The sequence below is a fragment of the Cucurbita moschata genome, unplaced genomic scaffold, assembly GCF_002738365.1.
Source record: "Cucurbita moschata cultivar Rifu unplaced genomic scaffold, Cmos_1.0 Cmo_Scf00012, whole genome shotgun sequence".
Classification (NCBI taxonomy): Eukaryota; Viridiplantae; Streptophyta; class Magnoliopsida; order Cucurbitales; family Cucurbitaceae; genus Cucurbita; species Cucurbita moschata.
Genome location: NW_019268528.1, coordinates 584,820 through 606,235, shown reverse-complemented (window position 1 = coordinate 606,235; position 21,416 = coordinate 584,820). Strand labels below are relative to the sequence as shown.

Genomic DNA, 21,416 nt, shown 5'->3' with positions numbered 1-21,416 from the left:
ATATTTTTCAAATTCTTTCCATTCAGAGATAAGTGATTCGTTGAACCAATTTTTTTTTTTTAAAAATAGCATTTTATATTCTTCTGAAATTTAATTTCTTATCGATTTTAATTACGTTTTATATATGATTGTTATGGGTCGAATTGAGTCGGATTATGACATTTTTGTAAATTCATTGTAATTATTCGAGTTATAAATTTTTTAACCTAATCATTAATTTTTTTGGTTCGGATTTGTTCGAATTATTTAAATTTAAATTTTTAATAAAATTAAAATTTTAAATTTTAATTAAAATTTATATTAGAAATTACTTAGTGAATAAAATAATAATAAATGTGATAATTAAGTGTGACAAATGGAAGTATAATTAAAACTATAATATATAATTACAACTATAGTTACAAAGTATAATTAAAACTATAATATATAATATATTGATGAAATAAAATGATCCCAAATGGAAGAATGAGGCATCAATTTGTCTTATTATAATGTTTGCAAATGCCAATTATTTTATCTCTAATATTCAACTTCTTTGGAAATACTTTATGATTATATATTATGTATTATATTATATTATATAGTATATATATATATATATATATATATATATATTATGAGATTCATGAAGAAGTTTCCTTAGGGTAATTATAAGTTATGATTTTTATTTTTATCACACACTGAAGTAAGAGGAGAAAGGCACCCCATCAATGCCCAACTTATAAGCAAAGCGATTTGATTCTAACACGTATTAAGGATTTCGTACGTGTTTTTGAATTGATTTTTAATTATTTAAAATTAATTTTGACGGAGTAAAAATTACGTTTATAAGGTTAAAAGTGGGTCTAGATCAGCAGTAATTGACATGGAGAATAGTCACATTAAAGGTGTAAAACTAAGCTTAAATATGTGTGTTCAGAGTAATTTTAAGTACGATAATAATGAAATGTTATGTTCAAAGTGGATAATATTATACTATTGTGGAGGGTCGTAATTTTTAATACAATCAACCTATTTTCTCGAGCTCATTTTGTATTTTAAAAAAATAATAAAAAAATTATTTTAATTTTAATAAACCAAGGTTTGCCCTTCTGGCCATGATTTAGCCATCTAATTTTTTATATATATTTTTTTAAATATTATTACTAATTATTCCCTTTTACAAATTTAAAATAAAAAAATAATTATTTAAGTAAATGGACCCACATAAGCTTGATTAAATCTATTAATGTGACAGTTCGGATTGATTATTGTTGTTGTCTATAACTAACCACATTGGGACAAGATAAGACCTTATTTTGCCTTAATTTATTTCATATTATTACTTTCTTTAAAAAAAAAAAAAGATTTTTATTTAATTATCATTTTCTGCTCTTAATGCAGTTTCCATTTAGTCTCGAAATTATAAAATATAACATTAAAACTTTGAGATGGGTAAAACATCTCTCTAACAGACGCGTTTTAAAATGTGAGGTTGACGACGATACGTAACGGGCCAAAATAGACAATATTTGTTATACATGGTATTGGAGCCAGAGATTATGAGATTCCACATCGTTTTAAAACCGTGAGGCTGATGACGATACGTAACAATAAACAAAATCTATATCATAATATTTAAATTACTTCACGGAAAAGTCAACCCTAAAGACCAAAAGTAAACATTAATGGTGAAAACTCGAAAGGTAAATGTAGCATTTTAAATTCTAGAAGGTCGGAATGAAAACTATACTCATAATTTAAAAAGGGTATTGTTTTTAAAATAATAATAATAATAACATTAATATCTTATTTACTGTGAAAGTTAGATGAAGAATTAAAATAAAGAGTAATTATTAATTTATTAAAGATATTGGAAAAGGACTTAAAATTATTATCCACTTAGTTTAAGACCACACATGATGAAAAGGGTTGCATTTTGGTCACATATGATTGTCTTACCATACAAGAACATATTTCTAGCTCATATGTGTGTTCTCTTTCTCTCTCTCGTATTGTTCATTGTTTTTAAATTATACTCGTTAAACTTTAGTCAAATTCTCGATAATCTGATCAATTGAGACTATTAATCTAATTTGATTGGATTGGGTTCGATTAATTTGATTGGATTGGTTGGATTGTAACCCTATTTTCAAAATTATTAATAACGTTTAACGTCTCGAACCAATAATAGTGATGCATTGCCACTTGTGAATAATTGATATTTAAATTTTATGAGATTTTAGTTATTAATTTAAAATTTATTGGGTTATGTTGTAAACGGGTCTCCGATGCTGCAATTTTTAAGAGTGAAACCGTATAAATTTTTTATTTTCATAGACCCACGACACAACTCCTTATTCTCTCTTTTCTACCTTCGTCTTTTTCTTCGTTTTTCTCTTGTCATTGTCATTGGTCATCGTTAAATATCAGAAGCCTGTGTTACACATGATTTTTCACAATCGCTGACCATGAATGTTTGTATTAAAGTATTGATTTGAACTTAATTCAATTAGTTATACGTGTAATGTTTTTTTTTTCATATAAAATTAAGTGTTAGTGTCACATCCACACAATGAGACAAAGATACATGTGTAGAGGATCAAATTTTGGATTTTTTTATTTTTTTATTTTGAATAATTTTAAATGCTTTTTTTTTCCTAATTAGAAAAGACAACAGAAAAGTGAAGGATATATATATATATATATATATACACATATATATAAATGAATAATCTAAGGACAACTAACCAAAATTATCTTCTATATATTTTTTTTCTCCTTAAAAAAACCTTCTAAATATGTTTTATATATCCCTAATTATATTCCCTTTTAATATTTTGTGTTCTTAAATAAATTAAACAATACCCACTTCTTATGGTTAAGGTATTTATTTTAAAATAAAATAAGAGAATATTAAAAATAGAATAAATCTACGTTTCATTCATCCTAATTATTTGATCGATTTTGTCTAACCCAATCTTAAAAAGCGAAGGTCCAAGCTGCTCGGTCGACCAAGTTCAATAAATCTAGACATTGTTTAGGACTAGGTTGAACCGACCGACTTTCAATAACCAAACCCGCGACCCAGAAAGAAGAGGAACTGAATACAACCCGTATATATTTGGTGAAAAGGGAAACTATTATTTCTTTCTATATAGAAAAATTCGAGCTAGAAGTGTACAATGAGTGATCTAAAAGGTACATACTATACAGAATCTATAAGAACCAAACCTCTCATCTCCTTTGGAAGTTGAAGGATTTTATGGCGAAAGCAAAGATGGTGGCAAAAAACAGGCAGAAACCAAAGACCATGATGGCAGCTACGCCTAAGAAATCATGTCTAAACCCGAAAACATGCTTGAGAACGTCGTGTATCGCTACCGAGTTAATTCCATCTGATAGCTTTACAAGCTTATTGTCATCGCCATATTGTGATACTTGGAGTCCATATAAACTCCAAGCCACAGGATTAGCCCAATAATACCATCTCCACCATATTGGGATTCGCTGAAATAAGCAGGAGAGCAACAATTTAGGTCAGCTAAAAATGAAAATAAGCAAAAGCAACAACATGCTTCTATTGTCATTTGACAGCCGTTATAGTAGGACGAACCCTCCGCTCGTACACGCGTATGTGGGGAGAGACAAGAGAACTGCTAAATAACTTATTAACTCGAAAACTTTAGTGGATGGGTTAGTGTAACAGCTCAAGCTCATCGCTAGCAGATATTGTCCACTTTGGCCCGTCATGTATCACCGTTAGTCTCACGATTTTAAAATGCGTCTAATAGGGAGAGGTTTCACACTCTTATAAGGAATGTTTCGTTCTTCTCTCCAACCAATATGGGATCTCACAATCCACCCCCCTTGGAAGTCCAGCATCCTTGCTGACACACCACTCGGTGTCTAGGTATGATACCATTTGTACCAGCCCAAACTCACTGCTAACAGACACTATCCACTTTGGTTGGTTACGTATTGCCGTTAGCCTCCCAATTTTAAAACACATCTAATAGGAAGAGGTTTCCACACTCTTATAAGGAATGCTCCGTTTCCCTCTCCGACCAATATGGGATCTCACAGTTAGCATGACTTTAATTATAATCTATATTTTAACAAGAACATAAGCATGAAAGTTAGAAATGAGAATGTTTTGTGTTTCTCTCTTTAAGGGAGGAACGGAGGGAAACATAGAGTACTGACCCTCCTAGAACACAGAATTATGAAGCAAAATTGTGTTGCTGAACAACAAAAAACATGCAAGAGAGACAGTATAGTAATACCTTATGAGGAATCATGAAGCCACTAAAGAGGTTCCAAAGCATATAGAAGGGAGCAGCAATGATGGAACCCACATTATGATTTGGTGTGATAGCTGTTGTCATCATTCCGTAGAAAGTGAAGTATAGCAAGGTAAAATACATAAAGAAAATATACCAAATAAACTTCAAAGTAGTCCAGTCAAATGCAGCCATGGAGTAGAAAATGGCGCAATAAATAATTGTCTGTGCAAACACATAAGGGAACTCGATAGCCACCTATATATAAAAATAATGCATTAGCCAACTTTCAGGAAGCCAATTACAGGGTACAAATAAGACGGTACCTGAGCAAATGCAAATGGTAATGCAGAATACAATCCAGCAGCTCTTTCTCTATATGAGACAAACCGCTCAATTGAAACAACTGGTTGAACGGCAGTGGCATTGGTGATTCCAATGAAAAGAACAGCAGCATAAAGGGATCCCATAGCATTAAATAAGTCTTGTTGGGTTTCCCTGTGAGAGAGAAAACAACAAGATGATAATTAACCAAGATAGATGTTAGGAATCATGGATATCCATAATGGTATGATATTGTCCACGATATTGTCCACTTTCAGCATAAGCTCTCATGGCTTTGTTTTGGGCTTCCCCAAAAGGTCTCATACCAATGGAGATGTATTCCTTATAAACTCATGATCATTTCCTAAATTAGTCAATGTGGGACTCCCTCCCACCCAACGATCCTCAACCATCCTCCCCTCAAACAAAGTATATTATAGAGCCTCCCCTGAGGCCTATGGAGCCCTCGAACAGCCTCCCCTTAATCGAGTCTCGACTCCTTCTCTGGAGTCCTAGAACAAAGTACACCTTTTGTTCGACACTAGAGTCACTTTTGACTTCACCTTCGAGGCCCACAACTTCTTTGTTCGACATTTGAGGATTTTATTGACATGGCTAAGTTAAGGGTATGACTTTGATACCATGTCAGGAATCACGGATCTCCACAATGGTATGATATTGTCCATAAACTCTCATGACTTTACGTCGGGCTTTCCAAAAAGCCTCACACCAATGGAGATGTATTCTTTACTTATAAACCCATGTTCATTCTCTAAATTAGCCAATATCCCTCCTAACCATCCTCAACTAGTGTGCAAAAATAATGGTGATGGTATGGAAATAAAAGCGAGAAAAAGGTCGAATGTTTCATAGAAATGATAAACCTTTTGGCACCAAATCCCCAACATATTGTTCCAAGCATCAATGAGATAATAACAGTGTAAAAGAATTTCACTGCAGTGTACTGTGGGTTCCGCCAGTAAGACAAATTCTGTTTCCATAGGCAAGCTAAGAACTGATTGAAAGCTGACTGAGAATACTTTGTTAGGAAGTTTAGTTCTTTTGAATTACTGATGGGCCTGCTCAAGGTTTCAACCAAGTCTAGATTTCGTCTAAAACAACAAGAAGTGAACCTAGTCAGAAAACAGATGACATCTGCATGAAAATAAAAGAATGAACAGATGCATACTGGAATAGAGATGATCTCCGGTAAACTTCAGCAAAATCGACTCCAAGTCGATTTTCTTCAACTGCAGAAGTGACCTCAAGCATCCATGTAGCAGGATTATAGCCAGATTTGATCTTTGGCACTCCTTCAACTGCCTACATAACATAAGGATGGGACATCTGAGGATTTGTGCATATAAAAATATTTAGCAATCGGCTATAAATAATTTTACCTCAAAGTACTTGATAAGTTCACGAGACTTGGGTCCTAATGGACCAGCATAGATGAGTTCTCCTCCACGCTTCATTAATAAAAGCTGCAGAATAGAATGTCATCATTAGAAAGAACTTCATCAAAACTAATGAATGGAGAGAAAAGAAGTCATCAAGTGGTGACAGAAAAAGATAAAAATAGACCATTGAGATGAAAGAAGCATAAGAAATTCAAATATGATGGCGTCTCCATTACTCTTCTACATATAATTAAGTAATACAGAGATAAGTGGGAAGAAGAAAGAAAGCCGTTATTTTCAAGTTGGGAAAAATATAAGATACATGAATAGAAGTAAATTGTGCATATTGTAGACGTTAGTGTTGTAGGTATTGTGAAGTACACAAGATATGATAATAGCATAAAAGAGAGACACGAGGATTGTGAGATCCTGTATCGGTTGAAGAGTGGAATGAAGGATTCTTCATAAGGGTGTGGAAACCTCTCCCTTGTTGACGTGTTTTAAAAACTTTGAGGGGAAGTTCGAAAGGGAAAGCCCAAAGAGAACAATATCTGTTAGCAGTGGGCTTGGACCGTTAAAATGGTATCAGAGTCATACACTGAGTGATGTGTTAGCGAGGACGCTAAGCTTCAAAGGGGAGTGGACATCGGGTGGTGTGCCAGCGAGGACGCTAGGCCCAAAAGGGGGTGGACACCAGGTAGTGTGCCAGTGAGGATGCTAAGGCTTTGAATGGAGGTAGATTGCGAGATCTCACAGCGGTTGGAGAGGGGAACGAAACATTCTTTATAAGGGCGTGGAAACTTCTCCCTAGTAAACGTGTTTTAAAAACCTTGAGAAGAAGCCCAAAAGGAAAAGTCCAAAGAGAACTATATCCAGTGGGCATGCACATATGATCACAATTGATGAAAGAAAACACAATATATGGAACTTGGTAACTCAAAAGTCAAGCAAGTTATGGAGAAAAAAATGGAGATTACCTCGTCAAAAGATTCAAAAATGTCTATGCTGGGCTGATGGATTGTGCAGACTATCGTACGCCCGGTATTGACAATATTCCTCACTGTCCGCATGACAATGGCAGCAGACCGAGCATCCAACCCTGACGTAGGTTCATCCATGAACACTATGGATGGGTTCGCTACAAGTTCGACAGCAATTGTTAATCTTTTCCTTTGTTCTGTTGATAAACCATCAACACCCGGTAGACCAACTAAGGCTCCACTGAGTGGAGTAAGCTCAACAAGTTCCATCACCTCATCAACAAAAGCCTGCACAAATATAAGCTATCAAGTATCAATATACATTATTTACACACCATACTTCAAAAGAAATCATCAATCGGGCTATACCCTTTGTGTCTCCAAGTCAACATCTGAAGGTAATCGCAGCCAAGCCGAAAAGAGAAGTGATTCCATAATAGTCAAACATGGGGAATGAATATCTGTCTGTTCACAGTAACCAGAAACTCTAGCAAATGTATCCTGCCTTTTGGGATAACCAGATATATGCATGCTTCCTTCAATGACCCCACCAGTTTTTCTACCAGCCAATACATCCATGAGAGTAGTTTTACCAGCTCCACTGACTCCTAGTAGCGCTGTAAGCACACCTGGTCTGAAAGATCCACTAACATTAACCAACAGTTGCAATTTGTCCTCTGTTACCCCTTGTTGCTTCAGCTCCTGTAGTAATACTTTAAATCAGATAATAACCAACCAAGAAATGCCCAGATAATGAACAAAGAAAGTGATTCCTATCTCACCATGGGAACATCAACATAGTAATTAATGTTGCTGAAAGACATAGAAAGTTGTTGGAAGGGAAGTACCATCCCTCTCTGTTTAAAATACTTTCCTGCCAAATAGTTGAGATGGTTAAATTATAAATTAGTTTGCCACTGGCAGCAAGCACTTCACGAATAGCTAAGGAAAACTGTACTAATTTTTTCAAACAGCTTAATCAGATTCAGACCATTCAATGATCCTGAGTATTGCAAATACTGTCTCAACTCAATGACAGTAGTTTCTCCTTTCCTTCTTTTCTCTCTTTCTTGCAGTTCTTCCTTGGAGACTACAGCTTGGCTTTTACCCAAAGCTGTGAAGAAAAGGTGAAGGAACAAATCAGTCATAATAATCTAGAAACATAAATGTACATTTAAAGATAATCATCTTACCGCCCAAGCCTACCGCTAGCCGATATTATCCTTCTTAAGCTTTCCCTTCTGGACTTTCCCTCAAAGTTTGAAAATACGTCTACTAGGAAGAGGTTTCCACACCCTTATAAGGAATGCTTCGTTCCCCTCTCCAACCGATATGGGATCTCACAATCCACCCCCTTTGGGGGTCCAGCGTCCTCGCTAGCACACCGCCCGGTGTCTGGCTCTAATACTATTTGTAACAGCTTAAGCCCACCGCTCCTCTTTGGGCTTTCCCTTCTAGGCTTCCCCTCAAGGTTTTAAAACGCGTCTACTAGGAAGAGGTTTCCACACCCTTATAAGGAATGCTTCGTTCCCCTCTCCAACCGATATAGGATCTCACAATCCACCCCCATACGTCCTCGCTGGCACACTGCCCGGTGTCTGGCTCTAATACCATTTGTAATAGCCCAAGCCCACTACTTGCAGATATTATCCTTTTTGGGCTTTCCCTTCTAGGCTTCCCCTCAAGGTTTTAAAACGTGTCTACTAGTAAGAGGTTTCCACATCCTTATAAGAAATGCTCCGTTCCTCTCTCCAACCAATGTTTAATCTCACGTAGAATCTTTCGGTACTAAGATAGTGGCAGAAGTAAAATAATATAATTAACTTATAACTGATTGCATACGTTTAAGGTACGCCAGGAAGAATGTGAATAGCGTATTCAAAACCACTGTATATCCAAGCAAAGCACCAACACCGATCCAATACCAATAGCTCTCTGTAAAAAGACTGCGTGCTTTTAGTAAAGATTCTCCTAGTGACATGCTTGTATTCTTCCCAACACTCTATACAATGAAGACAGAAAAAGAAACAAGTTCAACATCATTGAAAACGCTATGTGCATCTGGGATAATTAACAGTCGTAGAAGTGAGATTATTACCTTGTCCCAAGAATGCCCAAGAAACTCATTAACAGATGCAGCATTTTGGGCATACATCAAAGGAGACCACCAGTAGCCCCATATCCACCATTTTGGTATACGATCTGTTACAATGAAGGAACAGATGTGATACTTGCACACTTCATGGGTTAAGACGTTGATATAGAAAACATGCACTATTAACCTCTTGAAATAATATATCCTCCGAGAGCCATAACAACTAACATAGTAAAGGATCCAAAGGTATTGGCAACAATCATGTTACGGCCCAATGATCCCATGAGGCGAAAGAGCGCTATAGACATTTGATGCAGAGAAAAGAATAACAAAAATTGCCGCAAGAATCTGCATATGAAGAATCCATTATCAAGTCCATCAATATCAACATACTTATCCTTATCTCACCAAATTCAAAAGGAATACACAATTTTTACCACTTACCTAGTGATAGCAGGATCATATCCAATCACATAATACGTGACTGCAACCCAGAAACCAGATTCCATGAGTGAAACTGGAATACTCAAGATCCAAGAAGGAAGAGTATAAACCCAGCTTGGATAAAAGTGCAAGTCCCTGTGCTTGTAAAGTACAGGAATTTTGGCCACCAGCATTGACACCTCTGTAAATCCATTAAAAAGGATGATAACAGTAGAAAAGTAGAGTGCCCCAAGATAAATTCCTCCGCCATCAATTGTGTCATGATCCATTGTTGTCCGGAAAAAGACACTCATTGTAATTATTGCAACCAATAGTAACTGCATAATAGAAACAATGAGGACAACATTACAGATAAATTTCATCCTTCAATTTTTGCTTTTATAATGGTCGCATTAGTTGTTTCTATCCTAGCTTACAGACAAAGCAGTAACAACAAATGGATTTATTTCAACCTCTGAAGATAGTAACATAAAGGCAAAACAAAAACAAAAAAAAATGATAGAGAAGAACTGCGTTACTACCTGAACAAATTTAAAAATGTAGATAAATGAGTTTCGCTTCATTAATAGCCTTAGCAATGAAAAGCTGGTCTTAAGAAGTTCACGCCTTTTTACGCCATATTGAGAAGATGACAAGGAAGCTGGATGGTTATAACGTCTATCAAAAGGAACTTCCAATTCTTCAGATAAACTCTTCCCGATGTGATACAAACGAAAAGCTTTGGCAAACTTTTCTGCGGGGATAAATTGGTAAGGACGATCAGGAACTGACCAATACTGCTCCTGATCCTTCTTTGATATAACCTATAGTCATTATTGGGTAAGCAAAAATATCAGAAAAATGTAGTGGGAATTTGCAGTTAGATCTCTTCACGGCTTGCTTACTTCTTGCAAGAAGTCTGCAACATTCTTTCTCTCGGGACAGGTGAATCCCATAGCTGCGAAGAAATTAAGAACAGCTTCTCTGGGTCCTTGATATACAATTTGGCCTTCACAAAGAAGTATAACATCATCAAATAGCTCATAGGTTTCAGGAGCAGGCTGCAGCAGAGAAACTACAGTGGTTGAGTCAAGTGCACAGGTAGAATGCCTAAGATATTTGATAATTTGATAGGCTGTTGAACTATCAAGCCCAGTTGATATCTCGTCCATGAATAAAACTCTTGCCGGACCAATGAGCAATTCACCTGAAGTCACGTGTTGTTATTATCAATACCCATATTAATATCATTCAACAGTGTAGAAGAGGTTTATGGTAGCAAACCAGTTGTAAGACGCTTTTTTTGACCTCCAGAAATCCCTTTTAGCATTTCATCTCCTACCAATGTGTCAGCACACACGTCCAACCCTAAAATCTTCGCAGATTTCAATACTTCAGGTATGGAGCAATGACTTCAAAGCATAACATCCAAAGAACGCACAATAGTATTGTTTTTAGAAACCTTGAATTAATAAGGTCATACAATGCAAATAATTTGTGAAAATATACCGTTAAACACTAAACTGAGTCACCTGCTTTCCACAAATTTAACTTCATAATTGAAAATTCTGGACTGACCAAAATACTGATTGTATCTTTTTACGCCAAGCTCAAGATCATGGAGAGTAAAGCAATTTATTTAAGGATAATGGAAGTTCAGTAATCATATCTTACACTCTGACAAATAAAACAAACATAGGTGAAATCTAACAGGGCCAAGGTTGTAACTTCTATTAGCAGTTCAATACATATCAAAATGTGAAAAGCAACTTGGATGTACCTTCATAATGTACTCCACCACAAGGCTTGTCTCTTGACCCCCTAGAGCCAATGACTAGAGAGAAAATTACAGTAATTTACAACCAGTCAAATTCAAATCATTTAATATATATCTGACATTCAACACGGTAACAAAAGGAAATAAAACGAAAAACATCACATACCTTCATAAATATATCAAGATCTTCATCAGGTTTTATCCCTGCAATCTTTTCCCTTCTTGCTAGTTCCATGAGCATGTCTGTCACAGTTCAAATAAGTATTAGGAGAAGTATCAGCTATCACACTGCAAGATTTTTCATAGCGTTACCATATTTGAACCCAACGCCTTGACAACGGCCTGCAAAATCAAGGGTTTCTCTAACAGTTATCTCAGCAATATGTCGATCCTGCTGACTAACATAAGCTGCTGTCCTCTGCGGAACAAACTCATTGAAGCCATGCCCATTATATGTTATTCTCCCTGATTGCTGACCAAAGAATTAAGAACAAATAGTTTAAATAATCGATAAAGTTAGAATTCATAGCTAATATGAACAAATCACTTTCAATTATTCAGTACCTGCAAATCACTTTCAAGGCGACCAGCAAGGGCTAGAAGAAAAGTTGTCTTTCCAGAGCTTGGGGGACCCAGTAACAAAGTCAATCTACAAAAGAGCTCGTGATCTTGTCATGTTAACATATAGAAACATAATCAAAGATTCAACCTCTACTATTCTAAGAACTAGGAAGTTTACCTGGAAGGTCTTATAATTCCACTGACATTGTCTAAAATTGTCAGCTTACTTCTCTGACTGCTGTATATTTTCAGTTTCCTAAAAAGTGTCTAGCACAATAAATATGAACAGCAAGTAACCTTCAGACGAACAGATGATGAAGAAGGCAATTTTCCATGGTTGATTAACAGAAAAATGGCGTACCCCTGTTCGAGATACAGAGTAAATACTACCCTACCTCCATCATGTTGCACATGAAGTTGGGAATAGTCGGTAGAGCCCTGGTTCCAATATGAACAAACGATTCTACTGTCAACTGTTGAAATCTAACCTCAATCTTTGGGAACTCCAAATCAACACTAAAAAGTCAGAGAATGTAAATCAATTTAGCTATTCCAGTAGTACAATAATCATATAAGTTACAAGTTCACAAGCCAAAATCAGCAGGAAAAAGAACTGGCAAGCATTGCTAGTAGCTGTACGATTAACGACCCTCAAATTGACACAATCTTGAACTTCTAACGGAAGTAATTAGTGAAAAACAGCTCCGTGAAGCAAGAAAACGACATTCTACCCGATAATCACAGGTCCTGTTGTTCATTAATTAATAAGAAGCAAAATAACCAAAAGAAGATCGCCATTATCCTTTTGTTTTTCCTGAACTTTTTCCCAAGAAACAAGAACAGTAATGAACACATCAAATGATAAGCAATTAACAAAAAGGATGAGTTAGAATTACGCGTCGAAGCGCCGTCGCATTCGTTGAAAGAACACCTCGGGATCATCATCGACCGAACTAACCAATCTGTCAATAAGAAGCTTCTGCTCCTGAGCCTCAAGCTCACTAACATCAACCTCCTTGGTATCTCCAACAATGTTCTTGAAAATTCCTCTCCGCACACGCGAATACGTCGGCAGCCTTTCGAGTGCCGCCCACCGGAGCGCCTCCTCTTCTTCTCCCTCCTCCCTAAACGACGCCGTCCGAACGAACACGTTCTCTGCCGTGTTCCACATGGTGGACCGCGATCTATGAGCTAGACCAGAGAAAGGAAACAGACAAGCAATCCAGCACCAAAAGAGAGAGAGAGAAAGTTACTAAGAAACAATGCAATGCTTGAAGAGGAGAGTGTCACATTGGTGAATCTGAGGCGTCGTTAATCTCTTTGTGGAATGTGAGTGAAGTAATATTGCCCTAGAAATGGGTAGTTGAGCTCTGCATTAATGGCTTCTTCCTCCTCTCTCTCTCTCTCTCTCTCTCTCTCTGTATTAAGTCGTTGTTTGTTGAACTCTCTCTCTCTCTCTCTCTCTCTCTCTAACTGAAAGAGTGGAAGAGCAGTGTGGGTGAGAAGGATCATTTAATGGCCGCGGGAAGGACAAAAAGAGAGGGTTATGCCTGAAGCATTCCCAATCCCACTCTCGCGCGTATGAAAATCAATCTTACTCGCCCAGTAGGGAGACTAACAGTAGTGGGGTCCACTTGTTTAGTTAGTAAATGATCAATTTATTTTTTAACATTTAAAACCTATTTTAAAGTGTTTTTGAAAAATAAATAATAAAAAAAGTACTTAAGAAAATTAAATAAACATAAAATATATATATAAAACAATTCAATTCGAAAAATTATCATTTATTTAAACTAACTTGAACTCAAAATCATATGTATTGGATTAGGTTCCGTTCTAATTTTAAAGTAACTCATAAACCAATTCAGTTCATAATTCAACCCAACTTAAAATCATAACAATTAAATTAGGTTGAACGAATTTTTATTTTTTATTTTTTAATACCCTTATCTAAAATTAATATATCATAGAGAAATTGAAAATAATAATAATAATAATGTATATTTTGAATTTATATCCAAATTTTATTAGATACAAAGGGTGGGAAATTGAGTGTGAAATTACGTTAGGGTCCTTTGAAGCGATTGTTGATTAAGCACGACAACGGCGCGTGGGACTGGAACATCCGGACAATGTTTTGATTAAAACGGTTGAAATGGGGAAAGTTACTGTTGTACCCCTGAAAGATGGTTGTTTTAGAAAGGGCGGGTAAATATCCCATTTTTGTAGCTTAGTGTAAAAATGGAAACTTGAAATTTAGAATAGGAAAGTGGGTTAGGCTTTGACGTGGACCTCATAAACAAGCACGTTTTACCAAATGGTTACCCTTTCTTTTCTTTTCTTTTTTTACCATCTACTCAATGGTAACAATGGTATGAGATGAGTAGGTCAACGAGTCTCTCGATAATAATAGTACGATATCATTCTCTCTTAATAGGTCAACGAATCTCTCGATAATAATGGTATGATATTGTTCCCTCCGAGTAGGTCAACGCTCTACCACTGACTTCTCTTCCATTTTTTTAAAAAGGTAGGGTCTAACAACGAGAACTAAATAAGACCCTAACAAACCAAAACTAAATTCGCACAAGGCGACCGAGCTGGTTGGAGTTGCTAAGCATAACGAATTAGAATCAGAGACGGATCAAGGTAGCTTACTACCAAGCCGATAGGCAAAGGGTTGAAAGATGGAGCGTGCAAAGTCAGTCGTGCACCTGAAATGGAACTTTGGTCGGATGCTGATATCCAATTCTGCCGCTGAGATGTCAAGCAGATTCCTAGGTGTTGACAATTGGTTGACCACCTGGGGACATAGCTAGATGAACCAATGTGAATGACCCCAACACAATTAGTGTCAACCACCTAAGGACTACCATAGTAAGAGAGGAGGTACAATAAATGTTAGTTGAAATTAATAAGTAGTAATAATAATAATATTAAATGGTTGTTAAATTAGATTAATGGTAGGTATAATAGATGTTGTATTATAGTTTTATGAGGTGTGACAAAATGTTATAAAAAGTAAAAATAAAATGAGTCAACTTAGAGCTAATAGCGAGTAAAAGGTAACATTAAATAGGGAACATAATTCATGGCCATCATTTAATGAATAGGATCAAACCCACGTGCCATTCACTCCCTTTTCGTATTTTTACTCAAAAATATTTTTTTTAACGAGCTTCCCGACAAAGAACGTGTTAGATGGGAAAAATTACAACACTTAGTTTGAGGTGAAAGTGGATGATTTATAGTGAAAAATGATACAATTTGAACGGGGAATGGGAAGGGAGTGAACATATATTTCCCCCTGTTGGCTGAATAGGGCCGAGAACGGAGATTATAAAATTACCGCTCCAATCTCGTAAGAACAAATAGAGAATTTTACTAAAGAGAGGTGGGATGGTATTAGTGGGTGAGGAAAAGCTTATATTGGTGGCTACCCTTGAGATAGGGAAGTTTTGAAATATGCACAAAATTCCACCATGTCTTTGTGTTATTTCTTGCCAAACCATGTTTGGTTTGTAGGTGAGAATATTAATGGCAAATTCAAAGGTAGTGGGACTAAAAATATTTAATAAAATTTAAAATGAAATGAAAGAGAAATTAATATTAAAAAAAAAAACAGTACATTAATTTATTTTGTCGTGTCCAAAGAATTAGATGTCTCAACTCTATTATGATAAGGTCAATGCATCAGTCAATCAGTGTGAATGTGATCAACTACGTAAGTCGTAGCGCTTGTGGAATCCATCCTTTTTGTAGAGCTTTGTTGTTGTGGAACGTTGGAGGAAAATAGAGGAAGATTTTGGAGAATGCTCGGGTGGAGGTTGGTTCACGTGAGGTAGGAGAAGTAGTCCAGTATCTAATTCGAGTGGTTCAATTTGGTTTGGGTCCATATGCTCAATGGAGGCAAGCCTAAACCACTAAAGCCCAAAAGAGATGTGCAATGGGACTCGACTCGACTCAACTCATATTTTTTTAACACTTTCAACTGTTAGGTAATATGCATGTAATCATGTGTATGTATACATGAAACTAAATAGACACGAAGACTTATAATTTGACCAAATACAATCATTTATCAAGAAATATTATATCTCGAAAGAAAAATGCACGAAAGATGAAAGCCAAAATTCGCTTCTCTTTAAGAGTGCGAGATATGCAGACGAGAAGTATGCAGTCGAACCGCAGAGCTTTCAATAGTGATAGGTGCTGCTACTAGATGGGCCGCCCAAAACCTGAGCTAACATTTCAATCGAAAATTCACGTATGTTCATTGTAAGACGAGACGAAAAAGGCCCACGGAAACTCCGAATCCATGAGGAAGAAAGAAAATGATATTGTCGGCCGAATGGTGGCGAGAAGAACACAATTATTGTACAATCTATTGTCCTTTGTAAAAAAAAAAAGAGCCAAAGTTACAGTCAGGCCAATGCAGAGGTCAGAATTTGGCTGGTTTTGTTACCCACTGAATCATCCTCTGTTGCACAGAGTAGCCAACTTCCCTTTCTCTCTCACAATCAGAGCCATTCATTTCTATCAGACGGTTCTGATCTTAAACATCATAGATCGTCATAGATCCCAAAAAGATTACGCGAATCCAGCAAACTCAATGAATAAAGCTCCACTACCATTTAAAAGTTGATAGTTTGATCTCCAGAAACTCAAATATAAACATGTATATATAGAAAAGTATTACATTTTATTATATAATTTTCGAGATCGAAAATAGGGTTGGAGGTAAGAACCGGAAAAGCGTTCCTCATCTCCGCCCCCCTTCTAACTAGAAACGGGGATTCGCCTCAGTTTCTGCAATTTAAACTCATAAGATAAGAGAAAAAGACATGGAATTTTCAGAAGAACAAACAAGCTCAAAGCTGAAGGCTTCAATATGCTACCAATGGAACTCAAAAGCACAAAATCCCATCATGAATGAGATATGAAAAACAGTGAAGAAACACACTGTTTGATAAAGGATACAGATTTCGTCAAATCTATGGCAACCAGAGAGGCTGCTTTTACCCACACACCTGTACAGATAGTTTCAGCAGGACCTGATCAGATCATCCATGGCTTTTTTGTTGCATCTCGGAATGGAACCGAAAACTCGGTTGAATCAAAGAACTAGATCCCCGGATACTGCGAGTGAAACTACCGTCGTTTTGTTGACTTGATCTTCCAATTCAAGTGACTAGCCAGCAACTGCACAAGTTGCTGGTTCTACCAGAAACGAAATGTTAGTAGATACAGGCTGTGGAGTTGCAGCATTCTCGAGTCGCTCCCATGTCAATCTCCTCTTCTCTGATGCTGCAATCGACCTTGACTGTTCCTCCTTCGAGTCAAGCTCGCAAGCAAGCACAAGCTCCTCGTCCATCTCGAGAACCAACTTCTTCACATTTAAAGTTAGGTTTAGTACCGCGTTGCTCCAATGCTTTTGTGTATTTCGTTCGAGTGCTGGGATAATAATCGGAATGATCGCTTGTCGGTTGTGTGCAACAAGATTGATGATGTGTTCGTTGTTCCAAAGCAAGTGAGCTTTCTCTGCCACCTAAAAGAATTGGAAAAATAAACAAATGTACCAGCCAAAACTCAACTAAAAGATCGAAAAGCTCCTAATTCTTCATATTTATCAAGGAATTGATCCATTTGAAGCTCTTCAATGCTTGTGAAATATGCATACACTATAACATACGAGAAATACAAAGAAGAAAACAGCAATCTAAATCAGACCCTTGGAAACCAGGAAGCAAGTAATCAAAGATAGCTACCTGGTAATGAGAGCTATTCAAGCAATATCCGATTCGCCGAAAGAGAGAGACCATGATCTTCTGGAACTCGACCATGCTGATCATTTCCAGAATCTCTTCTGTTTCACTTAAAAACATCAGCTCTTTCTGGCTATTTGTTAAAGGCCAATATCTCAAGAGTCCCCTTATAACTGTACTGGCCAACTTGGGATCCTTGTCTATGAACTGTACAATACAATACGTTAATTGTTGATGATAAATTCCGACCGATTTTGGTTTGTGAAGAGGAATGAGCACCCTCCATAAAAATGTCTTGTGTTCCTCCTTCAATGGCAATGCAAACCCAGTAATCACGCTACCAAAGATCTCCAACAGCTCTGCAATTCCGTTATGCCGCTCTGTCTCGAAAACAAAACGATATATGACGTTGCTAATAGCCTTCCTGATGAAAAGCCTGTGTATCATGAACTTCCCATAGACACGGTGAAGGATTGTTTTCAAGCAATCTCTTTCTCTTGGATCATCAGAATCGAAGAGATCGAGTAATCTCGAGATAAAAGAATGATCGAGATATTTTTTGGCCACTTTTGCATCTAGAGAATTGTTACTGACAAACTGAACCAGAAGATCATATACATTTTGCATATGCGACCAAGCCGGGTCAAATATTGGTTCTTCATCCTCCGTTTCTCCACCAGACGAAGTTGCGTGAGATTTGGGTGGGAATACGCGAAAAAGATTAGCAGCACATAACTTACACACTGCTGAAATTGCTGTCTCGTTGAACTTTGCAGATCCAGAAGTAACAAAATCAACAATGTCTATCAACATTTGACGTTTAAGATCCTGCTTCTCCATATCGTTCAAATCGAAAACCTCACAGCAATAGTTCAATTTACTGACAAACAGGTTTTGCTTCTGTGGATTTGGAACATCTTTGAATGACAGATGAGGATCCACTGCTTCTGCTGCAATGCTTGCAGGGAAAACTGCTGAAGAAACACGTTTGACGACATTTAATTTACTCGAGAAAGCACTCCCAACATTTGTACACTGGAATACATGTCCAAGACGAGAAGAATTATTGCCAGAATCGTTTGTTGCAGAATCCACTGTCTCCGACTTCTGCAACTTCCGAGGAAGTTTGCTCAATATTTGCTTGAGCATGGCAAGATGCTTCACGATCTGGAAGACGAGCACTTAGAATCAAGGTGCCTGGATAAATTCAGAACAGGGTATGTGAAAGAGCTCTTGCCCAAAAATCTATCCTAGCATCCAAAAGACAATGGAAACTTCTCTTCAGCAAACTTTCTGATGTATCTGCAATTCTTTAGAAACGACTATTCAGCATGCAGCATTCAAGGAATTCAGATATAACTCTTTAAACCATAATTATGAACCCGGCATCAACAAATTGAAGCTTTAAACTATGAACACCAGAATTAAAGTAAGACAAGAGGACCCAGATAACTTTGAAACCTTAGCTATTAAAAGTAGTATTAAGGGAATAGTTTCATGCTCCAAAGGCATTATGTACAAGAACTTGTATCGAAAATCCTTATGAGTTGAAGCTCAGTTTAACGAACTTGTGTAGGTGCGAAAGCAAGATAAGTATTCTGAAGCTTCTGGGAAAGGCAGATTCATGAATTAACAAAGAAAGTTCTAGAAGAATTCACGAAAAGACAGGCAAAAAAGTGTTCCAGAGACAACAGAAGCCATTCTCCAAGTTAAGATCGAGAGGCATTTGCCCCAAAACCTCCAAAAAGAAGAAACGCCTCTTTTCATAAAATCCAAGCATATTGCATCGGAAAATCTAGATTCGAAGCCACAAAACAAGTCCAAAGCCAGAAATAGCAATCAAAAGACAGACTGAATCACAGATCTGGTGGAAGAAAATTTCCAAACTTCGCAAAATAGAAGCAGAAGAACAAAGTCGATACACTTAACAACCATAGAGCACAAGCAACATCAGCGATCATCTTCATAAACAAGCAAATAACAAGCTTCCAATTACAATTTCCAACAAAAATAGAAAAAAGAACACCAATCGAACGAACTTCAGCAATCAAACAAAAGTAGAAATTCAGAGAGAAAGAGACCTGGAATATGAACTGAGCTCCGGAAGATGAGAATGCGAGGAAGAAGACCAGGAGAGAAAGAAAGTGAAGTTGAACTTCAAAAACCTGGAAAGAAAAAGGAAAAGGTTGCTATTGAGTGAGAATCCGTGAAGTTGTTGAGAAGATCAGAGTCCGCCATGGATGTGAATCCAGAAGAAACTTGTGACGGTAGGTTTCGATCTGAATCTGATCTCTCTGGACATGAAGCTCCATGAAAATGGTCGCAAAAACTGAGCTCCTCGAATCAAGAGAATAACTTGTATGGCATTTTGTGCCCTTCCCCACCTCCAAAAAAGAAAAAATGGCAAGTACCAGTTCGCCGGTAACCACTACCAAAAATTTTAGAAAAATAAATCCTAAATTATAAAATTTAAAAAAATAATAATAATAATAATAAGTTATATAATTTGGAATTTATTCTTAAAAATAATTATCTTCTTTTAAAAATTACATTACAAAATTACCCTTAATTATAAATTCTTTCTAATATTAAATAAAAAAAATTGACAAACTTGTCGACATTTACCTAATATAAATATAAGATATCATTCGCTTTAGTCGGTTAAATATATTCTACCATTTGTAACTGTTTAAGTTCATCGTTAATAAATATTGTCTATTTTGGTTCGATATTGTTATCAGTCTCATGGTTTTAAAACGCATTTAAAATATTTAGTTTTTCTTTATAATGGACGTGGGATCTCGTAAATATTAAAACTTTTGAAAGAATATAATTATTTTTTAAACAATTAATAATGTAATTTACGAAAAGAAAATTATATAAAGTTATAAATAATAATAAATAAAGGAAGCAGATGGGTCCCACTTTATGAAAAATTGAAGTCAGAATATTCTGGGACTGTGTTGGTTGAGTTGTATTAATTTAGATCTAATGTGAATTTTCCTCCATTGATATGAAAGCTAGTTTAATTATTTTAAAATAATAATTAAAAATAATTGTTGGATTATTATTATTAGTATTTTTTTGTCCTCTTTTGTTTGTAAGGATTAAGGGAGAGTTTTTTTTTTTTTGTTGGGTTGAATTTTTTAAAAAATAAAAAATTCGAGTCGATTCTCGGGTCAACATTTTTTTGTTGTTGGGTCAACTCGATCAACCTAGAAATAGAGTTACAACACAACTCTACCAACTCGTTACATATAATCTTCAGCCTCACAGTTTTAAAACGCTTCTGGAGATATTTCTACACTCTTATAAGAAAATATTTCGTTCTTCTTACTAACTGATGTGAGATTTTACAATCCACCCCCTTTAGGGGCCAGCATCTTTGCTGGCACATTGGCTCTAATACCATTTGTAACAAGTCAAGCTCATCGCTAGCAGATATTGTCTGTTTTGACCCGTTACATATTTCCGTCAGTTTCACTGTTTTAAAACATTGTATACTAATGAGAGGTTTTCACACCCTTACAAAGAATGATTCGTTTCCCTCTCTAACCGATGTAAAATCTCACAATCTAACTCGAGATCTAATCATGGTTACCAATTCAATGATAATGGGATTAATAATGCTAAGTTATAATTACAAGCATGGATAAAACCCAATTAAAGGTGATTTCAAAGTCAAATCTTAATTCTAAAGTAGCTTTGTTCTTGTTCTCTTTTTACCCAATTTTTTGCTTTTTTTTTTTTTTTAATAATTTTGTTTTATTTCTCGGATCGATAAAGTCAGAAGTTCGAGCGAAAAAAAGGTAAAAAGATCATCTGGGTA

The 21,416-nt window shown here is 36.2% G+C and overlaps 2 protein-coding genes across 9 annotated transcripts; both read right to left on the bottom strand.

The window, feature by feature from the left end:
• Positions 1–3,114: 3,114 nt before the first annotated feature.
• On the bottom strand, positions 3,115–13,259 carry LOC111450433 (ABC transporter G family member 32-like). 2 transcript variants are annotated; one of them, XM_023090549.1, is made up of 25 exons: positions 13,113–13,259; positions 12,719–13,013; positions 12,218–12,338; positions 12,001–12,089; positions 11,826–11,910; positions 11,574–11,733; positions 11,428–11,504; positions 11,265–11,318; positions 10,769–10,859; positions 10,390–10,691; positions 10,027–10,308; positions 9,506–9,822; positions 9,249–9,409; positions 9,065–9,168; positions 8,809–8,968; positions 7,958–8,080; positions 7,749–7,840; positions 7,336–7,668; positions 6,964–7,254; positions 5,987–6,070; positions 5,776–5,909; positions 5,471–5,698; positions 4,589–4,760; positions 4,266–4,520; positions 3,115–3,489 (listed from the first exon to the last, which is right to left on the bottom strand). In XM_023090549.1, exons 2-25 carry the CDS (start codon positions 12,991–12,993, stop codon positions 3,217–3,219), a joined length of 4,263 nt encoding a protein of 1,420 aa, XP_022946317.1. In that variant the 5' UTR covers positions 12,994–13,013; positions 13,113–13,259; the 3' UTR covers positions 3,115–3,216. The 2 variants fall into 2 exon arrangements, with proteins under 2 accessions (XP_022946317.1, XP_022946316.1); XM_023090548.1 differs by having other exon boundaries at positions 12,719–13,259.
• Positions 13,260–16,428: 3,169 nt separating this feature from the next.
• LOC111450438 (serine/threonine protein phosphatase 2A 57 kDa regulatory subunit B' kappa isoform-like) lies at positions 16,429–20,016 on the bottom strand. 7 transcript variants are annotated; one of them, XR_002711808.1, is made up of 4 exons: positions 19,669–20,016; positions 17,591–18,889; positions 16,853–17,370; positions 16,429–16,631 (listed from the first exon to the last, which is right to left on the bottom strand). XR_002711808.1 is itself a non-coding variant. In XM_023090561.1 (3 exons), the coding sequence occupies exons 2-3, from the start codon at positions 18,734–18,736 to the stop codon at positions 17,014–17,016; spliced, it is 1,503 nt and encodes a 500-aa protein (XP_022946329.1). In that variant the 5' UTR covers positions 18,737–18,897; positions 19,669–20,016; the 3' UTR covers positions 16,439–17,013. The 7 variants fall into 7 exon arrangements, 6 of the variants coding, with proteins under 6 accessions (XP_022946329.1, XP_022946327.1, XP_022946328.1 ...); XM_023090561.1 differs by having other exon boundaries at positions 16,439–17,370; positions 17,591–18,897; XM_023090559.1 differs by having other exon boundaries at positions 16,439–17,370.
• Positions 20,017–21,416: the final 1,400 nt, after the last annotated feature.